Below are 15,430 nucleotides of genomic sequence, written 5' to 3'. Positions count from 1 at the left end.
GTGCAGCGTGGGGGCCCAGGGGGCTCAGCTGAGTAACTGCCGGTCCCCTCAGGCCCTGCGGCCTTGAGAAGGGCCTGAGTCAGTGCCAGTTCAGCGCCCTGGGTTCCCACGTGGCTCTGCCGGGCCTGGGCTGGGGACCCTGCAGTGTCCAGCCTCTTGGGCCTTTCTTCCCAGGCAGTGGGGGGTGGGGGCACAGCGTCCAGCCCACGAGGGGCACAGCACAGCAAGAAGGGTCTCTGTCCCTCCCTGGACAGAACGCCTTTCAGAGAAGGCCCCCAGAGCGGGACCGGCCCCCAGCTGTGGGGCTGGCGGCTGGGCCCCCACGGCACGGAGGGGCTTGACACTGTGAAGGGCAGGTGCTCCCACAGAACAGACGGGCTTGGAGCCGGGATGGTGGGGCCAACATCACTCTGCTGGGGCCCCACGTCTGTATCTCGCACCGAGCCCCCCGACTCATGTGGCTGGTCCTGTCAGAAGGCGAGTATGGTGGGAGGTCAGCGCCACCCCCTGCCTCAGGCCCCTCCCCAGGGTGCCCATCACATTGGGGTGCAAGCCACCTCCTCAGCACGGCTGGGACCCTCCTGACCCTGACTCTGGAGGGACGTGCCCTCACCCCTGTGCTCCTTCCAGGCCCGGCTGCTGTCTCTCCCGGGAACGTCTGCCCTGTGTGGCTCCCGCCTGCTCCCCGGGTGCCTGTGGGTCAGACCCTGACCTGGCCTGGGGGAGGAAGGCCCAGAAAGCCTGGACAGGGATCGCCACCCCAGGGGACAAAGAGGCCAAGACGACTGTTCCATCTTTATTAGAAAAGCAACCAAAAAAGGACCCTCCGCTGCCGTGACCCAGACAGAGCCCGTGGAGGGTGGACGAGGCCGCCTGGCTGGGGGCGGTCACGTTTACAAAGAAAATCACTTCATAAAAAAGGAGGCGGGCCCTGCGGGGCTCCTGTGGCCTGTGGCCCTGTGGTCGGGACGCCCCACCGGGCGGGGCGTGGGGGGGTGGTGGAGGTGGTGGTGCGTGGGGAGTGGCCCTCAGATGTCCATGTAGTCATCGTCCTCATCTGTCTCGCTCTCCAGCGAGGACTCCTGGCTCGATGTCTCCAGGACCTCCAGGGCCGGCTGGCACAGGCTCTCCTTCCTCACGTTGGCAGCCGACTGGGCAGACAGGATGGCTGACTGCACAGACCGGGTGAGGCAGTGGTCAGTGGCAGCCTGGCACCACCACCCCACCCCCCACCCCCCACCCCCAGCCCTGTGTCCCACCCAGGACCTGCAGTCACCTTCAGCTTCTGTTTGGTCTCCTCTGAGATGCTGCCTTTGGGCGAGAGCAGGGTCGGGGTGGGCGGCGTGACGGTGATCTCAGGGGGGAACTTGGTGGTGGCCGAGGGGATGACCAGCTTTGGCATGTTGGGCAGGAGGCGTGATTTGGCCCGGCTGGGCTCAGCCTTGCCCGGGTGGCCCTCGGGTGGCTGGGCACTCCCACCACTGGGCACCTTGGAGCTGGCAACTGTGGGGTGGACCCAGTGGACTGAGCCGGGCTCTCGGCCTCCCGGGCCTCCCTGCCCCTCCCTTGCTTGGGGCTCATCCCCCGCAAACCCTGCACCACAGAGCCACCAAGACGCCTCCTCTGGCAGCGTCAGACCGCCCTACCCTCTCTCTTTAGGCCTGTGCTGGTTGCCAGGCTCCCAGGCCTCCTCCTGTCTCTCTGCCTCCCCGAGGGCCTGGCTCTGGCTCTGGCTCTGGGCTGTGGGGCACCCCCAAAAGCACAGTGTTCACTGGGTGCCCAGGGCTGGGACAAGGGCAAGCCCTGCACCTCCCAGGCACGCATGTGAGCTCTCAGACCATCCTAGTGAGGCAGGAGATAGACGAGCCCCCAGGGCGAACAGCTGGAGTTCACTCCCTGTGGACAGATACTCCGAGATGAAAATAGCAGGACAATTGAGAAAGGAGGCTGGGCCCTGCCCAGATGAGGAATACAGGCCACATATTCCTCATTCGCAAGTCAAAGAGACCTTCCTGACTAGAAAGCTCCTTGGAGGTCAAAAGGGGAGTGATGCTCACTACCCATACAGGTCTCTTCCCTAGAATCCATCTTGGCTGAGAGGCACGCACACAGGGGAGGATCCCGAGATACACCAAATACGGACTTGGAAGCAGGCAAATCAAGATGATTGGCCAAAGGAAACCCGGAAGAAATGCCCCATGTGATTCAAACTAGCAGGAGGGCGCCACTCTCTCTCTGAGCCCACCTGTGTGTCTATCCACATGTACTGTACACTTTTTCCTCCTCATAAACACTTTACTTGTTTCACTACTTTCCGTCTTTATGGGAATTCTCTTCTGCAAAGCCGAAGGGCCGGGGCCTTGTCACTAACCACTGGCCTAGTGGCTAGGGTTCAGCGCTCTCACTGGCCGGCAACCAAAACCCTGCTTTGAGCGGCTGCAGGCCGAGGCCACCTGAGATCACTAGGACACACATTCTATTGGTCATTCCCGCCACAGGGAGGATGCTGGGGCTCAGAGCTGGCCACTCAGCCAGCATCCACTTTCCCCTCGCGCCTCAGGAAGAGCCGGAGCTGGGAGGCAGCAGTGTGGGCTGGCAGCCTCCGGGAGCCGCAGCCTGGCTGGTGTCCACATTCTTCCGCTGCTCCATGGCTTTAAAAGGAGCGGGGCTCACTCAGCCCCCATGCCCGACTCCCTCGGGCTGGCACCAAGCCCTGCTGTCCTGAGTGGGGTCTGCGAGAGGCCCCAGCCCTGAGGAGTCCCCGAGGGGCCTGGCTGGTTGAGGCGGCTGGTGGGAACGGGCTGTGACTCAGACACAGACACGGACACAGACATGACATGGATGCCCATCTGGCTCCGCCCAACCCGGCCGGCCCTCTGCCCACCCCTGCCTCCTCCCCGCCCCACGCCTGCCCCTCCCATGGACCCATCTGGGCACAGGCACCCCTCCCTCTCGGCTAGGCCACCTTGGCCTGGGCTCAGCACCTCCCGAGCTATTCCCCTCTGTGAGGCGGGGGTGGGGGGTCTCGGGCCCTTCCCTCCCCCGAGGAAGCTCTCCAGCCAGGCCTTCCCTGCCTGGCCTGCCTTTCTTGTCTACCTCACCCCCAGGCCCACTCCAGGCCCCTCTGTCGAGAAGCACCCGCTGACTGCTGGCCCTGGGGGCCGTGATGGGCTGCTCCCGACTGGCCTTACCCTGGCTGCAGGTGGGCTCAGCGCCTGTCCGGGGGACCGCCTCTGCTGGCCAGCAGTGCGGTTCTGCTGGAGGGCCCTCGGGGGCCGTCTTCACCTGCTCGCTGCACCGCGGCTCCTGGGGCAGGAAGCCCGTGCCCTCTGCCCCTCCTGCCAGCTCTTCTTCCTCTGTGGAGACACAGCACGGCTATGGGTGACACGCCCCCCACCCTTGGGATAGGGGCCTCCACCTCCACCATGGCCGCGCAGGGGCTCCGCTGGAACAATCGCCCGGGTGGGGCCAGGCTGCTACCAGCAGGAAACCGCTCACCCCTGTGGACATGCTATGAACCTGACACAGCGGAGGCCCCACCCCAGCTCACAGGAGTGGCCACTGGAACCGAACAATCCAGCTAAGGACAAAGTAGATGGAGCGGTGGCGGGCCTGGCGCCCTCCTGCCAGGCCACACCTTCCAGGTGTGAGGAGGGGGCTGTGAATCAGCCTCCGTGGTGCCAGGTGGTCAGTCGGCACAGGGGCGCCTGCCCCCAGGGCCCCCAGCCACGTCCGGCCTCTTTGCACTCCCATTCCTCCTCCTTCCCCTTGAGGCCCGGACTCTCCAGCCACGCCGGCCATGACCCCAACACCCAGCCGCTCCCCACTTGTGGTGACACTGGCCCCTCCCTGGCTGGGCAGGGGGACAGATGGGCCTCCTGCCTGTTGGCTCCAGTCCTGGAGGACAGCACCTGCCCTGCTGCCTGGCTGCGAGCCACGCCCTCCCTTCTCGGTTCTGACTGCCCGGCAGTCAGGGTCACAGCCTCTTCGTTCCCAGGGTCCAGCTCCACACGCTGCCATAGGCAGGGATGAGCCCCTCGGAGGCTCCAGAGCTGCCCTGCTGGGCCCCGCGGAGCAGGTGGAGCAGCAGGAATCCTGTGGCCCGTGGCAGGAATGGGTCACTGCACCGGGCACGCACCCACGATGCGATGCAGGCCCGGTGGCTGTCTGGTCCAGGGCCTTCCATAGGTGGCAAAGCCCTGCCTGGCTGGGCCCAACACTGAGGGCCTGGCCGAGCGACCTGGAGCGGCTGCTTGGGTTAGGGGAGCGGGCAGGGGGCTACCTTGCTGTGAGCAGTCTACAGGCCAGGCTGGCAGGAAGCGAAGTCTGCCCTCAGGGGGCAGGTATCAGTCCCTCCTGCCCCCAGGGCACGGTCCGGCCTCCCTTCTTGATGGGTGGCCAGAGGAGGAGGGACACTCGAGGCAGGGAAGTCCAGCAGAGACTCAAGCACGTGGAGAGGTGCTTCCTAGGCCAGGCGGCCCTGTGAGGAGGACCACGGCGGGGTGGTGGGGGTACCAACGGGGAGGGGACCTGCCTGGTGCCTCAGCCTTCAGGGAAGAGCTATCTGGGGCTCCCCGAGCCCCCAGGCCTCAGGCTCTGTGGAAGCAGGGGGACGGGCTGGAATCCTGAGCCATCGGGGTAACTCTCCCTGCTCCCTAGGCAGACTCACAGCCTGGCCGCTGAGTCCCCAAGGCCCAGTGTCCTGGAGGCGCCCCTGACCCAGGCTCAGACTCTCCCTGGCTTCTTGACTGGCACGAGGCCGGCACTGTGGCCCCCTCAACCCCGTCCGGCGGGCGGCACCCTGCACAGACAGGTGCTCCCTGCCCTGAGTCCTGACCCAGCTGGTCCCATGGCCTGGAGCCCCCACTCCCCACCCCTGGAGCCCTGACCACCTCAGCAAGAGGGACCCTCAATCACTCATGGGCCAGGCACCGTCAGCAGGAAATCCAGTCCTGGCCTGTGGCGGGCAGACACCCAAGGAGACAGGGAGGTGAGCCGACGGGGGCAGCGATGGGCAGTGTCAGGGCCCCTCTTGGGGGACGCACAGTGGAGGAACTGAGGCCTCTAGCCAACAGCTGGCGAGAACCTGAGGCCACCAACAACCTGAGAGCGCCCAGGGGACCAGCTGATGGCCTGACGCCCCCGAAGTTCTGATCCTCTGGGGCAGGAGTCAGGCGGGGGCGGCGACAGGCCAAGGGACGGCAGCCAGGTCTTCGTGGAGTGAGTGGCTTCCCCAGGCCGTGGACGGTCATTGCCGCCACCCTGTGAAGTCACCCCCAGCAGAACCCGCCTGTAGGGCCGTGCTCACCATCTGCCACCGTTGCTCTGCTGGGTGTGGACAGCGAGACACATGGGACAGCAGAGAGGAGGGGACGCCCAGGCCACTGGGTGGAGCTGCACCTGTGGCCCTTCGGCCTCAGAGGCTCCTCCCTAAACACTCTACCTCAGGGGAGGTGACCGTCTCAGGCCGTGGTCAGCACCGCTCTGACTGGCTGGGTAGAGGGTCCCTGCACTTCCCCACCTTCAGAGCAAACTAGGGACCCATGAGGTTGGGGGCCTGGGCCCTCAGCCTCCATCTGGGCAGAGCAGCCTGTGGGAGCAGCGCTCCTGGTCACGGCTAACGGGGCTTCCAGGTCTGGCTCCGGCCAGGCACTCCTGCTAGGGCTGACTGTCCCCTTGTTCAGATGGGTCAGGAAATGACATGGCCGAGCCTGCATGGCGGACAGTAGCACCCCAGCTGTGGCCCTCCACGTCGATGGCTCCTGGTGGACAGGGGAGCCTGGCCTTCGGGGACGAGCAGGGATGTGCGGGCAGGTGGGAACCCGGCCCCGGGTCCGCGGAGCAGGGAGGGAGAGGTGCAGGGTGTGTGCGCGTGTGTGTGTTTGTCCTGAAGCGTCTGCCCTCCCTGGTCTGCTGGCTGCCCCCGCCCGTGGGCTGCCGTTCCCATTCCCAGTGGCATCTAGATTTGGAAGGAACTGGGGTTCCCTCCTGCCGACAGAGCCCCCAGCCCCATCCTTCCGCAGCCCCCGCCTCAGCCTGGCCGGCTTCCGTCTGCCTCGCCCCGGGGGCGCAGGGGCTGGGCAGGTCTGCCCCACAGCCCAGCAGGCACCCAGGACTGCTCACAGGCCTGAGAGGTCTCGTGTGCACTGGGGTCAGGACCCCCTCCCCACTCCTGAATCCTCGTGGGAGGAGAAACATGGTGAGGTGGGTGCCGTGAGGGTGGGGTGGGGTGGAGACAGCTTCTCAGGGATCACCAGGCTGGAGGCGCCCACACTCTCCATGCAACGAGCAGGACTTGCCGCTGGCTGGCAACGGGGTCTGGGCCCTGCTCTGGCCCAGCCGGGCCTCACCACCAGGTGAAGGGGATGGGACTCACCTGGGCCCGAAGAGGACATGCTGGGGGTGGCCTCGGGCCTGTGTGGCCGTGGGGGCCCGGGATCCTTGGACGGGTCTGGGGTAGAGCCTGACGCCGAGGGAGGACAGGTGACAACAGCCGGGGCGGCAGCCTGCGCAGGACGAGGCTTGGTGTGGCTATCGCTGGGCCGCTGCGGGGTGTCCGTCGGCGTGGGGTCGGGGGCTGCAGGGGCCACAGCTGTAGGGAAGAAGTTCTCTCGGCTGTCCTTAGGGTGCTTTGGGGTGGTGGGTGTGTCCCCTGCAGCCTGGGAGGACAAAGGGGAGGTGAGGGAGGCCAGCTGGGCAGGCCTGAGTCCACGCTATCCCCCAGGACGCCTGTCATGGTGCCCCGCTCTGGGCCCCAATGCTAGCAGGGAGGCCCACTCTGCCAACTCGGGACACCGCTGGGGGCCCAGAGTCCGTCCCTAGGAGAACTTCCAGGCCACGCTAGCAGGGGCTCCGTGGAGGGGCATCAGGCTGGCCGGGATCTTCACCATCCCACTCCTGGGTGCCAGCCTGGGAGGAACATGCCAGTCATGACCCGGGGCACAGGCTGGTGGCCCCCTCCAAGACTGACTGCAGTATGGGAGGTCAGTCTTGGAGGGCGACTTCCCAAGGCCACTGGTGGAGGGGTCCTGAGACAGCCGGGATGACACCGCCAGAGTCAGCTCCTGGGCTTTGTGCAGCCCCAAAGCCACAGCACCCGAGGCGGCCCCAAGCGTGGCCCCTGCCGGCAGCCTGGCCTCGGCTGCCCCGTGGTTCCCCCACCACAGGCCGTCGGTTCTCAGGGAGCCGGGCCCTTCAGGACCTCCCCATCCTTGTGCACAGTTCCCTCTGCCGCTAGGCCTTTTCCACTTTGCACCTGAAGCCCACTCCCCAGGCGGTGCGAGGGCCACGGCTCCCTGAGAGCAGCTGCGAGGTGGGGCAGGGGCTCCGCGCGGCCTCTGGCAGCAGAGCTGAGGGCTGCACCCCAGTGCCTGAGCCACACCCCAGCCTCACCATACTTGGAGCCAGCCCACACCAGGGCCGTGGGGACCCCTGCCCGGGGCTGCAAGTGCGGGAGCCTCACGCCTGCTGGGAGCATGCCCCATCCCCAGCTTCACGGGGTGCGGTCAGCTGTGCAGTGAGTGTCTGGGATGAGCCCAGACCTCCAGTGGGAGGGTGGGCAGGACAGGACCTGTCTGTTGTGGGCAGACACATGGGGAAGGTGGGTGCTGTGTCCCTATCCTGCGGGAGCCACGGGTGATGGCACTCAGCCTCTAATTATGTCCCGAGCACCCTCCTGGCATGTGCTGGGCTGCGTGGCAACTCGGAAATGCCTCCAGCAAGATGGACACAAAATGGGTGGGAGCAGTGGCTCCCAGGGCCACGGCCGCCTCCCCCGCAGCACTGGCCAGAGGCGGGTCCAGGACAGCTGTGACCGACATGGTTGTCATCCCTGAGGTCGCTTCCTAGGCTCCTCTGACAGGCCAGGTCCCAGCTGGGTGCTGGTCCTCCGTGGGCCTCCATCTCCCCATGTCCCCTCCTTGCCCTTGGCTCCTGCCAGCTGCGCACCCCCTTTCACCTCAGACCAGAGACCAGTTAAGGGGGAAGCTGTCTGGGGGTTTCCTGTGTGGTTCTATCATTTCAAGCACCTTAAAAGTCTGCATCAGAAACAGCCCTCCTTTCTCTGGAGTGATCACTGCCCACCTGCCCCAGTCTGGGTTGGTGGAGGAGGCAGGAGGGGGACCCCTGGGCCCGACCCTGCTCTGGGGCACTGGGCAGTCATTTCTGTCCCACAGAGCAGAGGTTGTGACGAGGTGGCTGCACTGTGAACTCTGCTGCCTTGGCAATAGCAGGGCGGTGGGGACTGCCGGCAGGGGGACACCTGCCTCCAGGGATTCCTGCCCTCAGCTGGGGGTCTGGCCCTCCTATGTGGCCCACAGCCCACTTGGTGAAGGTTGAACCCCTGGGCTTCCTCAGACCCAGAACCCAGGTGGGGCAGTGGCCCGATGCCCCACTCCACTGAGAAAAAGCCCATCTGGACACCGAGGGACAGCCAGCCGCTGAGGGACTAGGACACGACTCCCCGGCTGCAGCTGGAAGCCCACTGCCCTGAGCTCCTGCCTCTGGACTCCCTCATGACACCCTTCCCCAGGGGGCCCAAGGAAGAGTGATGACTGGGAAGGCCGGGCCTGCTGCTGGGGCAGGGCAGTCAGGCCACCCCTGGGGACAAAGAGGCCGCACCTACCCAAATGGCACGTACCTGCTCTTTGACCTAGTGACCTGGCCCGGGATCATCCCCACCTGTGGCTCACCTGACCTGGCCCCTGCCCCAGCCCACCCTCTCCACCCAACAGCAGGGAGTCTTCCCAAAACACGATGCTGGACAAACACCAGGACCCCCGCCCACCCTGCTCCTATCAGCCCCGTATCCCAGCTCCACCTCTGTGCGGAGGAGCAACCTTTCCAGTTGAAGTCGACTAAGTAGGGAACATCCTCCCTGTTTAGAGAAAAGGTGCGGGGGTGAGGGGACCTTTGTGTCACACGCCCAGTCAGAGCTGGGGTCTGGTGCACCCCCAGGCGGGTTGTCAGGGGCTCCTTCAGGGCCTGAGGCTCAGCTGCCCATCTCCCCTGGGCCCACCTGACCAGCCTGCAGGCCGGGGCGGGCTCTGCACGAGGCTGGCACAGGCAGGGTCACGCTTACCTGTCTCTGGGCGGCGGCCCCAAGGTGGACCTGACAGAACTTCACGGCCTGCTCCAGGGCAGCCTCCTCGTCCACCTGAGCAAGGAGATGCCCAAGGTCAGAGGGCAGGGGCCTCGGAGGCCAGCCTTCCCCCGGCCCCTGGTGTTTGAGGACAGCTCCCAGGGTGAGCCCTCCCACTGCTGCTCCCCCCAGGACCCCAGCCCTGTCTCCCAGGCCCATCTGCCAGGGGCACCGCTCTGGGCCCAGATGGCCAAGCCACGTTCATGTCTGTGGCTGTGCTATTTCATCCTCGGGGGCTGAGGCTGGCAGACTCTGAGCCAGAACCTGCCCCTCATGGGGGCGATGAGGCCGGAGAGACCTGGGGGTCGCCCGGGATGAGCAGCAGACAGGGCATGAGGGAGACAGCCAGCCTGGCGTGGCGAAAGGGCCCGCCCTCACCAGCAGGGAATGCAGGGCTTTTTTTCTAGTTTATCAGCAACAAAAAAAGTTACTGCTGGGTGCTTGTGAGGTGGTGATAAGACAGACACACTCACAAGCTGCAGTGCAAATTAACACAAGTTAAAAGGAAAACAGTGTATCAAGATGGTCACCCTGTATGAACCAGTCACAGTGCAGGGTTCTTCCTGTGGAAAGAACCTATTTTTCTCTAGATAGAGAAAAAAACGTGTGCCTAATGGAGTTTTTTTTAAAAGAAACAGAATAAGAAGGGCTCCTCCACCGCAGCCCCCTCCTCGGGGGCCCCGACTCCCTGTGCCAGACTTGACGAGATTTCTGCAAAGCGGCTTCTTTTCCCTTATGGGTGAATATATACATTTAAAAGCATGTTGTTTTCCTTTTGCTTTTTGGTATCTGTTTCCCCAGCTTTACTAACGTTTAGTTGACAAATAAAATTGTAACATATCTGAACCTATCTCGTGCTCACAGTAGAAAACCTCAGAGGTGACCAGGAATGACTCTGAAAGCCCACCCTGGGGGGCCTGGCCGTGATCACGCTTGGGAACAGAGCCGCCAGGCCCGCCCCAAGGCCACCCACCTGCCTGATGAGCATGTAGCTCTCGGACATGATCCTCTCGATGCGGCCCAGGTCATAGGCCACGCCCTTCTGGCCCTGCTGCCACACTCGGTAGGCGTCCAGCAGGAGGGTCTTGCCGGACTCTGTGTCCTCCAGGAGCTTCCTCTTGCGGCTAGGCCGTGGAGGTGCCTCCTCGGGGTGGCTGCCTGTCCTGGGTCCAGGGGTGGCGGCCGGGGCAGCGGCGGCGGCTGGTGGGGCCGGTGTGGGCGGGCTGGGCTGCTGCCGGGCGCTGATGCTCAGCTCCTCCAGGGACAGCTCGGCTGGCCGGCTCTCGGGGCCCCAGTCTCTTGGGGGGCGGCCTGGCTGCAGGGGTGGCGCCCGCTCCGAGTCTGAGCCACGGGTGGCGGCCTCCCCCGTGTCCATGGGCTCTGTGGGGCCTGCCCGGGGGCTCTCATTGTCCTTGCGCTCCCCGCCCTGGTCTGCACCATCTCCTGCATCCACAGCCACAGGCCGGTGGTTGTGGGGGCCTGCTTTGCCCCCTGGCTCGGCCCCTGGCCCTGAGCCATCAGCCAGAGGAGGCTTCTTGGGGTGCGGGAGGCCTTCCTGGCCACCCTCAGGACTGGCCTTGTGGGAGACGTCGGTGGTCATCCTGGCTCCAGGGAAGCCACAGGCCTTGGGCCCTGGGCGTTCTGACCCCTGTGAGGAAACCAATGGTAAGACTCAGTGTGTCTGGTATTTCTGCCACAAGAAAGCACCCTTGGGCGCCATGTTTGCCCACCCACTGAGGCCACTCAGGCTCTGCCCATCTGCCCGCTGGCCAGGGCTGGGCCTGGAGAGCTGCCTGGGAAGGCCCTCCCGACTCTGAAGCTCCGGCCTTGACGGGGGCTGATGAGGCCTTGGAGATGGCTCTGCTCTTGAGGACCAGCTGGCCCTCGCCAAATGGCTTCTCTATGTGCGGGCGCCTCGCGGGGAAGTGACCTGCCAGGGCCACCAAACGTGCTCACTGCAGAGCCGAGTCCACCCTGAGCCCCTGTACCAGGGCCCAGCCAGTTCTGCTGGGCAGCGGGGCATTGTAGCCAGATGGCCCTGGCTCCCAGCGGCCCCGCCTGCTAGGCTGGTGACCAGCCTCCGGGCCCTCAGGGTACCCAGCTGTGACGAGGGACCGTGTGTGCACCAGCTCCTGGGGGCTGGCGGGTGAGGGTGCGGGGCCACTGGCTTTGCCATCTGCTCCACTGTGAGAGCTGCTGTCTCCTGAGCTGGTCCTGCCGGGCGGGGCTGCCTCAGGAGCCTCACCACCTTCCTCACCAACCACGAGCTCACTTTAGCCAAGCGCGTCAGTGCCTCACACGAGGTGATTGCGAGGTCATCTTTGAACTGACCTTCCCACCTGGGGAGGCAGGTGAGTACTGCCCACAGGTGGGGGTGTGGGGACCTGCCCAGGGTGGGCGGGGTGTACCTCCGAGAGCTCACTCAGTGTGTCCTCCAGCACCTTCACAGTGAGGATGAAGGCCCGCTGAGCCAGGACCTGGCGGTCGGCATCTCGCAGATACTTCCTGCAGGCATGCGGGGGTGGCCAGAGCATCAGAGCTGGATGGCGGCCCGTGCCCCTCCGAGTCCCACCCGCCTGGGGTCTGCTCCCCAGAAGTGTTCCCCGAGCCTCCTCCTCACCCAGCACTGTGTCCTGGGCCCCCCTGAGCTGGGCTGTGACCCCAGGGGCGGGGCGGGGCAGGCCAGGCTCAGTGAGCTTGGGGGCCCCCGGCTTCTCTCCCACAAGCCCATCTCCAGGGAGCTTCAGGCCCCTGCTGAAGCCCCCACCCTAGCCCCTGGCACGGCACAGGTGAGTGAGACAGCGGAGAGGTGAGGCATGGTGCTGGCAGCAGGAGGCCTTGCAGTCGGGCCACTCCACGTCTGAACTGTGTCTCTCCTGGGACCCCCCTCCCCCCAACCACTGCAAGTGGCGGCTATCCCTCAGTCCTATCTGTCCCAAGAGGTCTCTGGTTACCTCTGAAGCCCAGGCCCCCTGTGGCTCAGCCCACTATTACTGGCCTTCACCTGGGAACCCTGGCTGTCATTCGGACACCTGTTGTCCCCACGAGCTGACAGCATCCCCAGGCGCCCCGAGCTGGGGGAAGCAGAAGGGCTAGCTTGTCCAGAGTCTCAGTGGGGAAACCAAACCCAGTGGGGAGAGCCCGTGCTTGCCCCGGGGAGTCTGGGGCAGGGGCGCTGGTGTTTGGTTTCCAGACAGCGGGACAGAGAGGGCCTTGAGGAGAAGGACTGGGCTGGGCTCCCTGCTCGTGTAGACGCCCCAGGCAGACGGGGCCGAGCGGCTCCAGGCAGTACGTGCTTGTGCTCTGAGCCACGGCAGTGTCAGCCGCCGCCGCAGGGCTGACCGCACGCTGGACTGGGCCGGCCGGCCGGGCGGCTGCACTCACTTGCCCTGGTCCGGGGTCCGCTGCAGCATGGAGGAGACCTTCAGCAGGGTGCTGTGGTCCCGGAGCTGGGCCAGCACCTTGAGCAGCAGCACAATGGAGCGGTTCATGTGCCAGGCAAAGCTGCCCGGCCGGTCGATCTCGTCCACGGGGATCCGCCAGATGCCCTGCGGGATGGACGCGGCGGGCATGAGAGGAGGGCCGCTGCGACCAGAGCCTGCCCTGGGGCCCAAGGGGACGGGAGTACGGCCCCCCACCTGCTTCCTCCCACAGATGGGGGGCAAGGACGCGTGCATAGTTCTGCACCCTCCTCTTCTGAAAGGCTGCACGGCCTCCGTTTACTTGATCGGCTCCCACGGGAAGCAAACGGGTTGCGCCTGGTCAAATGGCAGGACTGGGAGAAGCCGGGGCCTACGTGTCTCCTGCACAGGTGCTGACTTAGCGTGGGACCTGTTCCTAGAGGGAAACTCTAGGAACTCGTGAGGCCGAGGGTCAAAAGGTGCCGCCATACCACGGCAGCTGTGCTGGCCAGACAGGCCCAGGCCTGGGCCCCACCCACGGCTCTCCCTCCAGCAGTGGCCAGAGACTCGCAGGCCTGCCGAAAATGACCAGCAGCTCCCAGGATGCCGGGTTCCCTCAACACACCTTTGCCAGCACTTTGCTCTGGCTGGGATCTCCTCCCCACTTCCCCCCTGGCTAACTCCACTGTCTGACGGCTGAGCGGGGGCAGGACTGGCTCTGGGGAGCCCCACTGCCATCTCCCCCCCGGCCATGCTTAGCCCACCGCTGCACCTGGCACCCTGCCTATCACCAGCCCCAAGGTCTGGTTCCCTGAGGTGCCCCCCCACCAGCATGGGGTCTGACACCCGCTCAGACCCAGTCAAGGTGAGGTGAAGCCCAGGATGGCTGAGGGAGAGAATGACAAGTGAACAGAAGCTCACACCACTGAGCCATATCTCCGGGGCAGGTTCCCAGATGGGTCCCTGCAGCTGACCCCTGGAGAAACTCCTGCCCAGGAAGGACAGAGCCGTGAGCGCTGCCGCCTCTCCAATGTGCGGCCCATGGCAGGGTGTCCAGGCAGAGCCCCTCTCAGGGCCCTATTCCCGTGGGAGCTGGAGGACGGTCCACGGCACCCTCCCTGCTCCAGCAGCCCTGGGAAGGAAGCCAGAGCCCCTCCAGGCCTGAGCCATTTGGGCAAGAGAGGAGCTTGAGGGCTTCCCTGGTGGTGCAGTGGTTAAGAATCTGCTGCCAATGCAGGGGACACGGGTTCGAGCCCTGGTCCAGGAAGATCCCACATGCTGCGGAGCAACTAAGCCCGTGCGCCACAACTACTGAGCCTGCGCTCTAGAGCCCATGCTCCGCAACAAGAGAAGCCACTGCAACGAGAAGCCCATGCGCTACAACGAATAGTAGCCCCAGCTCGCCGCAACTAGAGAAAGCCCGTGCACAGCAACCAAGACCCATCGCGGCCAATAAATAAATAAATAAATAAATAAATGTATGAAAAAAAGAAAAAAAAGAGAGGAGCTTGAAACCCTCAGGGCTGAGTCCCCGCAGCCTGCACGCCTGGTCCCCGGGCTCACAGTGGACACGGAGGGCCCGCCTGGGCAGGCTGGGCCCCCGTCCAGACAAAACCGGGGGCCCGAGGCCACCCTGTCCTGTGGCACTAACACAAATGCTGCATCTCCTACTGGGCGGGCGTGGCTTCTGCAGCAGTTCGAGGAAAGCTGCCACTAGAGAGGACGAGGGACAGCCAGAGTGGCCCAGGCACCCCGCCCCCAGGTGTGACGGCAGTGGCCAGGAGGGTGCCAGGCCCAGCAGTATAAGACCAAGGAAGGGCCCGCCCCACCAAGACACTTCAGACATCACCGTGGTCCCCACCACAGCCTGCAAGGGGCGGTGACACAAGGCATCTACCTGTTTTTCTTTTCCCGTTGGGGTGAGGGTGCCAAAACGAGCCGAGGCACACGCTGAGAAACTCCCTGGAGGGCACCGTGTCCCTCCCTTCCCCTGCCACAGTGGGCTAGCCTCCCGCCACTGCCAGCCCACTGGGAACTGCCAGGCAATGCCTCAATGAAGACAATTTCCGGTGACACTGAGAGGGGTCTGCCTGCCACCTGCCCTGTCACACGGAGGCAGTACCCGCTGCCCGGCTCACCCTCTGGGACTGCTCTCCCCGCCTGGCACTGACGGTCTGGTGCATCACGATCACGGACGTTTCCAGGCAGACAGCTGGCTGAACCTGCTTGCTGTGTAGGTGGGAAGCCTGGGCCAGCAAGGGGCAGCCCGCCCCCAGCCACACTGCTGGACAGCAGCCAGCCCGGAGGCATGGGGCCCCTCCCGCCTCAGCCACTGACTCAGCCTGCTGAGCAGCCCCTCCTCGGGCAGCCAGGACACAGCCACCAGGACAGGTCCAGTTTGCATCCCTTCACACAAGAGTTCAGCAGCAGAGGCCCCCATGCACCCACCCAGAGGGCACGTGTGCAGGCCCCAGGGAGGGCAGGGAGCGCACTGGGACCGAGAAGAATGGGGGCAGCAATGCGTGAGAGGAAGACTGGCTGCGCTGGGGGGCCTGAAGGACAGGCCAAAGCAGGATCCCAGCGAGCAGGAGCCACGCAGCAGGCAGCCCACAGGGAGAGTCCGGGACAGGGTGCCTCGAGGGAGGGAGGCAGCTCTGGTGCCAGGCGGGGCTGGGGGGCCACGACTCAGGCTCCCTCCTCACTGTGCCCTCCCCCAGACTCCCCTCTCCCAGGCGGCAGGCACTCCATCCTGGCAGGGATGCCGCCTGCTTGGAGAGCCGCGGGTGGTGCAGGGGGCGCAGCGGCAGCCTCAGAGCACTCAGAAATGCCAGGACTGTGCTCAGAGCTCACCCGTGTGCCAAGAGGCTCATCTGGAGTGTCCCAGCCGACC

General features: G+C 65.1%; 1 protein-coding gene across 1 annotated transcript in view; it reads right to left on the bottom strand.

The window, feature by feature from the left end:
* Nucleotides 1-783: 783 nt before the first annotated feature.
* CABIN1 (calcineurin binding protein 1) overlaps nucleotides 784-15,430 on the bottom strand; it is a 97,950-nt gene continuing 83,303 nt past the window's right edge. Inside the window, 8 exon segments of the mRNA XM_060121434.1 lie at nucleotides 784-1,172; nucleotides 1,277-1,503; nucleotides 3,192-3,356; nucleotides 6,377-6,659; nucleotides 9,080-9,154; nucleotides 10,113-10,787; nucleotides 11,548-11,644; nucleotides 12,524-12,687. Coding sequence (XP_059977417.1) covers nucleotides 1,029-1,172; nucleotides 1,277-1,503; nucleotides 3,192-3,356; nucleotides 6,377-6,659; nucleotides 9,080-9,154; nucleotides 10,113-10,787; nucleotides 11,548-11,644; nucleotides 12,524-12,687 — 1,830 coding nt within the window. The 3' untranslated portion in view covers nucleotides 784-1,028.

The sequence above is a fragment of the Lagenorhynchus albirostris genome, chromosome 14 (assembly GCF_949774975.1).
Source record: "Lagenorhynchus albirostris chromosome 14, mLagAlb1.1, whole genome shotgun sequence".
Taxonomy (NCBI): Eukaryota; Metazoa; Chordata; class Mammalia; order Artiodactyla; family Delphinidae; genus Lagenorhynchus; species Lagenorhynchus albirostris.
The sequence above is the reverse complement of the archived record's forward strand: the minus strand, read 5'-3'. Positions and strand labels throughout refer to the sequence as shown.